At 51.6% G+C, this 11,327-nt stretch overlaps 1 protein-coding gene across 5 annotated transcripts in view; it reads left to right on the top strand.

The window, feature by feature from the left end:
* Positions 1-10,917, top strand: part of Adcy6 (adenylate cyclase 6) — a 42,318-nt gene extending 31,401 nt beyond the window's left edge. For all 5 annotated transcript variants that reach the window (XM_071609926.1, XM_027949896.3, XM_071609925.1 and 2 more), the window contains exons 4-22: positions 180-301; positions 396-507; positions 676-803; positions 1,261-1,419; positions 1,496-1,637; positions 1,752-1,880; positions 2,136-2,161; positions 2,395-2,542; positions 2,782-2,879; positions 3,025-3,112; positions 3,270-3,386; positions 3,637-3,795; positions 4,108-4,286; positions 5,161-5,196; positions 5,280-5,409; positions 5,728-5,991; positions 6,779-6,983; positions 8,112-8,236; positions 8,446-10,917. In XM_071609926.1, the coding sequence (XP_071466027.1) occupies positions 180-301; positions 396-507; positions 676-803; positions 1,261-1,419; positions 1,496-1,637; positions 1,752-1,880; positions 2,136-2,161; positions 2,395-2,542; positions 2,782-2,879; positions 3,025-3,112; positions 3,270-3,386; positions 3,637-3,795; positions 4,108-4,286; positions 5,161-5,196; positions 5,280-5,409; positions 5,728-5,991; positions 6,779-6,983; positions 8,112-8,236; positions 8,446-8,571 (2,493 nt within the window). In that variant the 3' untranslated portion in view covers positions 8,572-10,917. The remainder of the gene's footprint in view (positions 1-179; positions 302-395; positions 508-675; positions 804-1,260; positions 1,420-1,495; positions 1,638-1,751; positions 1,881-2,135; positions 2,162-2,394; positions 2,543-2,781; positions 2,880-3,024; positions 3,113-3,269; positions 3,387-3,636; positions 3,796-4,107; positions 4,287-5,160; positions 5,197-5,279; positions 5,410-5,727; positions 5,992-6,778; positions 6,984-8,111; positions 8,237-8,445) is intronic.
* Positions 10,918-11,327: the final 410 nt, after the last annotated feature.

Consider the following 11,327-nt stretch of genomic DNA (forward strand, 5'->3'; position numbering starts at 1 on the left):
ATTTGGGAGATTGAGTGAGGGTTGATTAGAGAGGGCTGGGATGGAAGACTGCTGAGGACTCTGGTGGACAGTGTTGGGTCACAGTCCAGAAGGGAAGTTCAGGTTCCCAGAGATAATGTGGAAGGATTAGGAAGAATTGTAAAGAGGATAGCAGTGCCCTGTTGGAACCACTGGTCTAGGAGCGGCTGCTGCTCTCGGTGTTGCCCCAGCATGTTGCCATGGAGATGAAAGAAGACATCAACACAAAAAAAGAAGACATGATGTTCCACAAGATCTACATCCAGAAGCATGACAACGTCAGGTAGGGCAGGGATAGGAGGATACCAGGAGGGGTGGGAGGTTCTGGGAGACTTTGAGGGCTGCATGGCCCACCTATCCTTTGCTGTTGTTCACAGCATCCTGTTTGCGGACATTGAGGGCTTCACCAGCCTGGCCTCTCAGTGCACTGCTCAGGAGCTGGTCATGACCTTGAATGAGCTCTTTGCCCGGTTTGACAAGCTGGCCGCGGTGAGGGTGCTGGGGCTTGGGGTGGTGCCAGTTGTGGTGAGAGCCCAGCTTTGCCTGTGGCAGCTGGGGGTGTGGGTGGCAGATAGGGTACAGTGAGGGCGGTGAGCCAGGTAGGCTGAGTGGGTAGGAGAGTAAAGGTGACCCTTTCCTTTACCTCTTCCCCTTCAGGAAAATCATTGCCTCAGGATCAAAATCTTAGGGGATTGTTACTACTGTGTGTCAGGGCTGCCAGAGGCCCGAGCAGATCATGCCCATTGCTGTGTGGAGATGGGGGTGGACATGATCGAGGCCATCTCGTAAGCAGTGCTCCCTTCCCAGGATTCCTGGAATTGTGGGTGTCCCATACTATTCCTACTCTTTAATGTGTCTTCAGGAATTTTCCTCAGCCTTGGCTCTTTCTCCGGTCTGTGTGAAGACCCATGTGGCACCTCTAGACTCCAACCAGCCTGGAGGGTGCAGGGAGCTGGGTGGTGGGGAATGGGGCTGCAGAAAATGCCAGCTGAGCAGGCTGAGGGTGAGAGATGTGATTCTTCCTCTGCCAGCTCAGTTTCACAAAATGCTACAGGCCCTGCTAACACAGCTCTCAAACCTTTGTCCTTGAGCCCCGTGCAGCCTTCTGCCAATGTCCAGCCAAGGCTATGCTTCTGTCCCCTGCAACTGTGTAATCTGTACTTGTCCCCTGGGCTGCCTGTGTTATGGACTGGGGGAGGGGAAGACTGTACCAAGAGCTGATCCCAAGCTGCATCTTCCCAGGTTGGTGCGTGAGGTGACAGGCGTGAATGTGAACATGCGTGTGGGCATCCACAGTGGGCGTGTACACTGTGGTGTCCTTGGCCTGAGGAAATGGCAGTTTGATGTGTGGTCCAACGATGTAACCCTGGCCAACCACATGGAGGCAGGGGGCCGGGCTGGGTGAGTAGAAGAGCCAGGTGGTAGGGGATGGGAAGGAGGTGGGAGATTCAGGGACTCACCTCCTTGTCCCATACAGACGCATCCACATCACTCGGGCCACGCTGCAGTACCTGAATGGGGACTATGAGGTGGAGCCAGGCCGTGGTGGTGAGCGCAATGCATACCTCAAGGAGCAGCGTATTGAGACTTTCCTCATCCTGGGCGCCAGCCAGAAAAGGGTCAGGGCCAAGGCAGGGCTGGGGGGGAAGGGCAAGCAGGGACAAATAGAGATGAGTCGGCAAAGACCTTCTTGGGGACCTTCTTCTAAACCTGTATCCGCACTGCCCTCACAGAAAGAGGAGAAGGCCATGCTGGCCAAGCTGCAGCGGACACGGGCCAACTCCATGGAAGGGCTAATGCCCCGCTGGGTGCCTGATCGTGCTTTCTCCCGGACCAAGGACTCCAAAGCTTTCCGCCAGATGGTGAGGGACCCTCGAGACCAGGACATGGGGCCTCACTTTTTTGTTTCCTTCAACACTGCACCCCCCTCCTTCCTACAGCTGCCAACTTCATGTGTGCTTTCTATTGGGGTCAGGAGAATGGTTCATCTCTGGGGTCCCATGTACCCAAAAGCATATGTGGGGACACCCTCTACCCAGTGTTGGGAATGGGAGAAGGGACTGCAGAGGTGAGGGTGGTGGCCCCTCCCCTCATTCACACTCTGTTCCCTTCTCCAGGGCATTGATGATTCCAGCAAAGACAAGTAAGTCAGGTTGTTGAGGAGGGGGGATGAGGAGGGAGAAGGTACTTACACCTGGACTGGAGCTGCAGGACCTGAGATCCCTTCTTTCCTGGGCTTTTGATATGTGTGTGGGAGCAGGAGCCACATATGTGGCTCACATGCACTGGCTTGGTTGCTGCCTATGCCCTCCTCCTCTCACTATTTATCACATGCTATTGCTCATGCACTTGGTGAAGCATGTCCCCTGCCCTCAGCCGGGGTGCCCAAGATGCCCTGAACCCTGAGGATGAGGTGGATGAGTTCCTGGGTCGTGCCATCGATGCCCGCAGCATTGATCAGCTGCGTAAGGACCATGTGCGCCGGTTCCTGCTCACCTTCCAAAGAGAGGATCTTGAGAAGAAGGTTTGGGGGATACAAAAGGATGAGGGCTGGGGGAAGGGCAGATTCAGGCAGAAAAGGTTGAACACAGGTGAGGGATCAGGACAGGGTTTTGAGGAATGGGGAGGGAGCACAGTAGGGTGGAGATTCATATCAATTGGTCTAATTGTTTCTCCTCCCCTTGAGGAGTACCCTGCCTTTGCTGTCCCTGCCTGCCCCAGGGCAGCAACACCCAGTGCTCAGCTCAGCCCCCTCTCCCTCAGTACTCACGGAAGGTGGATCCCCGCTTCGGAGCCTATGTTGCCTGTGCCTTGCTGGTCTTCTGCTTCATCTGCTTCATCCAGCTCCTCATCTTCCCACAGTGAGAGCCTTGCCCCTCATTAACCTTCCTGGAATAGTCATAAATACCCACACAAGCCCCCAGTTCCTGGAGCCTGCACCCCTGCTTGTTCTGGGGTTGGGACAAAGTGTCCACATCTTCCTGAGCAACATTTTCCCTGCCTCAGCTCCACCCTGATGCTTGGGATTTATGCCAGTATCTTCCTGCTGTTGCTGGTTACTGTGCTGATCTGTGCTGTATACTCCTGTGGTTCCGTATGTAGGGGGACTTCCTCAGGGATCTTGGGTGGTAGGGAGGGGGACCCATGGGGAGAGGGAGGAAAGGTCATTCCTCTCCTTCTGTGTCCCATCCATGGGTGGCCTTCCTTCTTGGCTGATGTGGCTTCTAACTTTTGGTCTTTTGCTACTACAGCTGTTCCCCAAGGCCCTGCAGCGTTTGTCCCGTAGCATTGTCCGTTCACGGGCACATAGCACCACAGTCGGCATCTTTTCAGTCCTCCTTGTGTTCATTTCTGCTATTGCTAACATGGTAAGAGTCCAGTGGGAGTTCTTCCACCTCTGCGTTGTGCCAAGCACTACTCTGGCACTGGGAATGCTTCCTGCCCTCAGGGAGCCTGCTGTCATAGATGAGAGGAATGGTTAATGCCAATTCTCCTTCTTCATTTCCTCCACCTCTTGTCATCCCCTGAGAACTTTGGCCCCTGGAATATAAGGCACCCGGGCATGGCCTTTGTAACCCTTCCCCTCCTTGTACCCTGATATGTACCTGACTTTTGCAGTTCACCTGTGACCACACCCCCATACGGACTTGTGCAGCCCAGATGCTGAATTTAACACCTGCTGACATCACTGCCTGCCATCTACAACAGCTCAATTACTCTCTTGGCCTGGATGCTCCCCTGTGTGAGGGCACCGCACCCACCTGCAGCTTCCCTGAGGTGTCCAAGCAGTGTTCAGGCAGAGGGGGGTATCCTGGCACACTTTTTGGCCCTCCTGTGCCAGGCTGATGATTGGCACTGGGGACCCAGGAACTCACCAGACTCCCCAAGTGTGGCTTAGAACCCACACTTCTAAGTAACCAGGGGCCCTAGTGTGGTGTAGGCCAGGCATGGAGGGTGAGGGATATTGGGGTTTGAGGGTTGTGGAAGGGGAAGATAGGTCAGGCAGGGGAGTACAGGGCTCTTCCTGCCCCGGGTGCCAGTACCTCTGCTGTCACCCAACGCTTCCTCTGCCATCGCCCCCTCCCCCAGTACTTCGTTGGGAACATGCTCCTGAGTCTTTTGGCCAGCTCTGTCTTCCTGCACATCAGCAGCATCGGCAAGTTGGCCATGATCTTTGTCTTGGGGCTCATCTATTTGATGCTGCTTCTGCTGGGTCCCCCAGCCACCATCTTCGACAACTATGACCTACTCCTTGGTGTCCATGGCTTGTAAGTTTATTCTCAGCCCCCTTAATACTCCAGAAGTCTTCCTGACTCTGCTGGGTCACTGAGTCTCTCTCTTGTGCCCAGGCCCTTATATCCTTGGAATGCTACTATGTACCCGTGGGAGAAAGGGAGGAAATGGAGGAACTCCTGGCATGTGACCCCAAGTAGTTACCCTAGGGAAGCACCCCAGTTCTCAAAAAATCCCTGTCTCTTTAGGCTAGACGTTAACAAAAATTCCCTCTGACATACGCCTGGTGCTTTCCTACCCAATGTCTTAACACCTGTGAGTCACAGAGCTGCTTGGTGGCAGAGCCCGGGCTTAGAACCCACATTTCTAACTCCTGCTTAAGGACACCACACTGACTTTTCTTATGCAAAATCCTACCCCTTGTGATATGTAGCCATAGCTTGTTGAGGTAGAGAGCCTCTGGAGACTGCTGGGTTTGAATCCCTGCTCTACCATTTATTAGCTATGTGACCTTGGACAGGTGAGTTAACTTCTCTGAGCCTCAGTTTTCTCACCTGTAAAATGGCAGTGCCACCTATATCATAGGGTAATTATAAAGATAATAGTAATTAACATTTATGAAGGTTTACTGTATGCCAGATATGGGCTAAGTCTTCCATATGCATTATTTAGATCTGATTCTTGTTTTGCTTATGAGGAAACTGAACTTAGTTTTAAGTAATTTGTCCTATACTAGTAAGTAGAAGAGCCAGTAGGAGTTAATATATAGAAAATATATAGAAAAGCTCTGGCCCAATGCCTAACTGGTCGCATAGGCTTGGTAATGCAGTCTCTGTCCCTTCTCCATGGCCTGCCGAGCAACCCAGAAAGCACTGAAGATGCTTCTTGTCTTTTGTATTTTCATGCCAGGGTTCCATCCAATGAGACCTTTGATGGGCTGGACTGGTAAGTGAGGGCTCCAGGGAAGCAAAGGGTGGGGCCATCAGCTGCCTCCTGAGGATACCAAGCATGTCTCTGCTTATCCTTAGCCCAGCTGCAGGGAGGGTGGCACTCAAATACATGACCCCTGTGATCCTATTGGTGTTTGCACTGGCGCTGTATCTGCATGCCCAGCAGGTGGAGTCAACTGCCCGCCTGGACTTCCTCTGGAAACTGCAGGTGACTTGGATGGGCCTTTGGCAGAGGTGGAGGAACTTGGGGCCAGAGCCTGGGCCAAGCCAAAAATGCATTTCTTGCTAGCTGGCTAAGGCTCAGGCTGCCCTAAGCCCAACTAGTCCCATGCCTTCTCTGCTCATGCCCTTCCCTCTGTCTCCTCGTATATTTGCCCCCTTCACCTCTTTGCCTGATCTTTAGGCCTCATCTATCAGTGTCTTTCTTCCTCTACATGATTCCCTCTGATGCTCAACTCCAGGCCTTGGCCACTATACCCACCCCTTGTGAATGTTGGGTAATGGGCGATGGATGTGGTATCCACAGGCAACAGGGGAGAAGGAGGAGATGGAGGAGCTCCAAGCATACAACCGGCGGTTGCTGCATAACATTCTACCCAAGGATGTGGCTGCCCACTTCCTGGCCCGTGAGCGCCGGAATGATGAACTCTACTATCAGTCGTGTGAGTGTGTGGCTGTTATGTTTGCCTCCATTGCCAACTTCTCCGAGTTCTATGTGGAGCTGGAGGCAAATAATGAGGGTGTCGAGTGCCTGCGGCTGCTCAACGAGATCATCGCTGACTTTGATGAGGTATTTGTCCAGGTGACCAGTGCTGGCAGACAGTAGGGGAACTTGGGGACCAGAGGAGTGATGTGAACTTTGGATGAGAAGGCCATAATTAGAGGGGGTGGGTGGTAATGGAGGAGAAAGGGAGATTTAATGGGAACCAGTGATGTCATGGATAGGGGTAAGAGTAGGTACAGTGGGGGTGAGGTAAAGAACCCATGAAGGTCAGAGGTGGCAAGGGGGGTCAGCCCCAGTGGGGACGGGACATCCTTATTGGGGAACAAAGAAGGTCATAATGATTAGTGAGGGATAGGAAAGGTACTAGGTGGATGTCATGAAAAGGAAAGCAGTAGTCTGACCTCATGGGACCAAGCAAATAAGACCATTCCCTGAATAGAGAAAATGGAAGCAAAATATGAGGAAGTGTTCTGAACATTCAGGTCAGGAATGGGAAGTCCCTTCCTCATTTTGGGACTCAGTTCCCCCCAGAGATGAGCGTTGGAGTAGTTAATGCTCAATGACCTCTGTGTTCTCTGAGTGGGTCATCACAGCATCACAGTTGATCATCCCAAGTGCTATTCTCAAGGCCTTGCCTAGGTCCCTAGACTGCCTATTTTCCTGGCTGCTCAGTTCTGTAGTGAGAGCAGCATCTGGAAGGGAGCTCATCCCTTAAAAAGTGGTGATGGTGGTGTGTGTGTGGGGGGTACTTTCAAGATAGAAATGAGGGAAAGGAGCCAAGGTATGGAGAGGAATGAGCCTTGGAGCAGAGCTGGGTTTTGCCTTGACAACTAGATTCCCCTGTATTGTCCAGATCATCAGCGAGGAACGGTTCAAGCAACTGGAAAAGATCAAGACAATTGGTAGCACCTACATGGCTGCCTCTGGGCTGAATGCCAGCACCTATGATCAGGTGGGACGATCCCACATCACTGCCCTCGCAGACTATGCAATGCGGCTCATGGAGCAGATGAAGCACATCAATGAGCACTCCTTCAACAATTTCCAGATGAAGATTGGTGAGAAGGCCTGGTTCCTTGGCAGGTGTTCCCAGGACTGTTTCTGGGTGAAGTTGAGGGTACAGGCTGGGGGTCACAGATCATCAGGGCTCCTGTGGGGTTTCCTTTCCTTCTACCTTCTATATCTATATTGATATTAAGAACAGAGACCAGCCAGGTGTGGTGGGTACACCCATATTCTCAGCAACTTGAGAGGTGGAGGTAGGAGGATCTCAAATTTGAGACCAGCCTGGGCAACTTAGGGAGACTCTGTCTCAAAATTAAAAAAAAAAAGACTGGGCATGTAGCTCAGTGGTAAAGCACACCTCAGCTCAATCCTCAGTATCACAAGGGAGAAAAAAGAAGAGAGGTAATTTATTATGGTACTTCTATGTTCTAGACTCTGTCCTAGATATTTTGAGTACATTTTAATCCTCACATTACTATTCCCTTTCTAAAGATAAGGAGAGTGACTCTCAGACATCAATAACTAGTAGGTGGCTAAACTGGGATTTGAAACCAGGCCTACCTAATCTAAACTCCAATGCCTGTGTCCTTATCTGTGGCCAGTTCAATAGAGGTACTTCCTCTTGAATGAGCTGGTAGAAGACTGTGGTTAATAGCATGGGTTCTGGACTCATGGCTGTTCCATTTATGGTTTGTTATGGCTGCTTCATCTACTGGTTATTTAATAAGTCACCCCAAAAATCTTGTCTGTAAAATGGAGATAAAAATACCTATCTTTGAGGGGCTGGGACTGTGGCTCAGCAAAGCGCACTTGCCTGGCATGTGTGAGGCACTGGGTTTGATTCTCAGCACCACATATAAACAAAAATAAAGATCTATCAACAACCAAAAAAATTTTTTTAAAAATACCTACCTTTGAGAGGTGTTGAGAGGATGCAACAATGTAAAATGTTTATTTCAGTAGTTGGCATGAGCAAGCATTCAGAAGATTAGATACTACCCTGTTGCTTGGACCCAGCCCACAGCCCTTGTGCCCAGACTTTCCACTCTACCACCAGGAGATTTGTTCCTTTTCCATTTTTCCTCTGAGCCCTTCTCAAGGTACCAAGAGGTGAGACGACTCCTTGGACTGACTATGGAGCATTCACTAGTCTCAATCCCTTGCTGTTTTCCCCACCTCAGGGCTGAACATGGGCCCAGTTGTGGCAGGTGTCATTGGGGCTCGGAAACCACAGTATGACATCTGGGGGAACACAGTGAATGTCTCTAGTCGTATGGACAGCACAGGGGTCCCTGACCGAATACAGGTGAGAGGGTTATGAGCCAAGGCTGGGAGGGGTATGGGTCCAGAGGGCTTGCATAGGTCTCTGCAGGACAGGGGCAGGGTGGCAGTCTTCTGTGGCTGGTGGGATGGAGGTTGGGGGAGGGGAGCTAACCTGACTGGGGAAAACCTGAGCTTCTGCAAATGCAGCAAGAAGGATTCCAGGCTAAGCGGGCTCCCCTCCCACTCCCCTAGGTGACCACGGACCTGTACCAGGTTCTAGCTGCCAAGGGCTACCAACTGGAGTGTCGAGGGGTGGTCAAGGTGAAGGGCAAGGGGGAGATGACCACCTACTTCCTCAATGGGGGCCCCAGCAGTTAGCAGGACCCAGCTACAGATTCCACTGAAGGGACCAAGGTGGGCATTGAGTGGATTCTGTGCTTGCTGGGTGGAGTTGTGGCAGGGGGCACTGAGCCTCCAATCCTTGCTGAAGGCAGAAGGGAACACACCCAGCATGCTGTACTTGGACCATGCTCATCTGCCCTCAGACTGGTGATCAAGGGGATACCAAGAGGATTATGCAAGTGACTTTCTTATTCAGTTGAAGTTGTGCTGTTACCTTTCCTTTCTTCCAACTTGTGGGAGCAAGGGAAGGGGCAGTGGTGGCAGGGGAGCTCTTCTGCCCGAGAGATTAAAGTGGCAACTTGCCTTGCCTGCCCCTTTCTCTGTTTGGGTAACAGGCTCAGGGATGGGTCCTTCCTTACCCTCCTTCCCCTGGGAATATTTTGTACAAAGACTGGAGCCAGGCATGAGGAGTGCCTATTCCATGCTTGCCTTTGCTATGCCTGCATCCCCAGCACTGGTCCTGGGTACCCCAGCCCTGGCCAGGTCTCCCTCTTAAGCATAGAGCAAGAGGGAGATACCCTGAGGATCCAGCTCTGTCTACATTTCAGGGGAATGTTTCCATTTGCCAAATTCTAGTCCCATGATTTGTCCCCAAAGGGGAACAAAGGGACCTCTGACAGCTCAGATTTAGCCCCAATTCCTGCACACTCCAGGGAAAGGGGTGTTTGGCCTCATTGGTACTGTGAAAATGCCCAGCCAGAGAGCAAGCCTGTGTATGGGGATGTTAGATCAGGAGCTGGACATTCACCTGCAGGTGCCAAAGAGTGCAGGCGGCCAGGGAGGGGGGTGGTGTCAGACTGATCTGAGGCCCTGAAGTGGCCAGGATCAGGTTCCTTGGCCCCAGCACTCGCTTGCTCTCTGCTGGCAAGGGGGCAGGGAGCATCTCTACCCCTTCTATTGCCAAATAAAAAAGGGTCAGGGCACAGAGGAAGATGACCCTGATCCCAAACCTGGTCTCCCAGGTCTCTGACACTGGGGAGAGCCTGTGTGTTTGTATAACTGTGTGTGCATGTTGCTCTTTGTGTGTATGTATTTTCCAGGTCTGTGTGTGTCCTTGTACTTTTGCTCCTCAGCTCTCCACCCAGGGTTGCCTCTCTCACATGGGCCTCTGTCTTCTGGGAATAAGGCAGGGTTTCCTATTTCAAGGGATGTAGAGAGATGCCCAGGTTGCACAGGTATGGGATGGGGTGTGGTAGCAAAAGGAGGGTGGCCTGGGAAGGGGAATCCTTTTTGTGCCAAATCCCTAAGTGCCGTTTGGGGGCCATATGTGCAGTATGACTGTCTCCCTGCCTAGGGCAGGAACCCAAGCACTTGCTTGAGCCCCAGTGCTCCATGCACTTAAACTGTTTGGGGTTTGTTGAGTAGAGACTCAGGAATTTCCTGGGTTCCTCAGCCTGTATCCTGGGATGTGGTATGCTTTGGGACTTGGGTAGCATGGGATCCCTCTGAGAACCCAGATACTGGTACTAAGGGATGGGACAGGGGAACCTTAAACTTGGCTTTTCCAAGTCATTAGCCTGAGTCTAATGTGTTCCTGGCTCCCAATCCCCATGAAGCCTGTAAGGGCTGGTAGAAGGATTAGGAGGTTAGACTCACATTTCCTTCCTCTCCTTTCCTTCCTTTTACCCCTTTGCCTGCAACTTCCTCAACTTTGGCCTGAATTAGTTGGTGCCTTGGTTTTTCTCTCTGTACCTATTTAAGCCAGAAGCATTAGCCTGAATTTTGCTTGAAGATCACTTTTGTCTTAGAAGTCAGAGGAGAATGGGGTTTGGGGGTGGAAGGGGAAGGTAGTGTTCTAGATCTTCCTCATATTCCTTCAGCACCAGCTCCTTGCAGAGATCTGGTTTCTGGCTCGGTACTGCTTACTTTGGGGAATCTATCTCCATGCATCAACCAAATGGGCCACCAGGCACATCATTAGCCAAGGCAGAGGAAGGGAAAAGACTAGCTGTTCCAGACAGAAAATTGACTCCTCTTTGATATCTCTGAATAGGAAGAGACTACTTGGTGCCAGGGAGTAGGAGTGAGGGTGTAAGCCAGAGTGGGAAGACCTCAGCCTTGAATGACTTGTCTCTGCTTCTTGCCAGGTGGGAGGGGCCTGTCCATATCCTTGCTCCCTGTACCACAGTGCCAGCCATGCCCTTCCCCTGGTTACCATTGCCTCTTTCCTCACCAGGTGGTGGAGGAGTCAGGGGATGGGAAGCCATGGACTTTGGTTTTATAAAGTAACCACTGTGGGAGTGGGGGAGGGTGGTTGTACCATGTATTTCAGTGAAATATTTAATATATTTAAATATCAATAAAATCAAACTCTTTGTAAAATTCCCTGTTCTCTGCAGCTGTTCTGGGCCCTGGGTTGGATCAGAAGTGGCAAAGCCTGGTTGTTGGAGGCAACCTTTTGCCCCAGGACTCTGTGGGACTCTGTGGTCCATGGTCTGAGGGCTTCCTGTGGCTTTCTCCCTGCCAAGGTAAAGCTACAGTGTCTTCAGAGAGTTTGACTACTCTAGGCCCTTCATCAACATGAGGACCAGCTGTGTCTTCCAAGATTTGTTACTTTGACTCCTGCTATGCCTTAGGTCTGGACCCCTGTGGTTGTCTTTCCAGTGCCTTGACTCCTTCACAACCCTCACACCAAGATCTGGTCTCTTCAGGAATCTCTCACACACCTCCTTTCACAATAATTAGGGCTTTGGAATGACTTCCCTACCCAAACCCTAGTGCACACAAGGGAC

Source organism: Marmota flaviventris, chromosome 3, assembly GCF_047511675.1.
Source record: "Marmota flaviventris isolate mMarFla1 chromosome 3, mMarFla1.hap1, whole genome shotgun sequence".
Classification (NCBI taxonomy): Eukaryota; Metazoa; Chordata; class Mammalia; order Rodentia; family Sciuridae; genus Marmota; species Marmota flaviventris.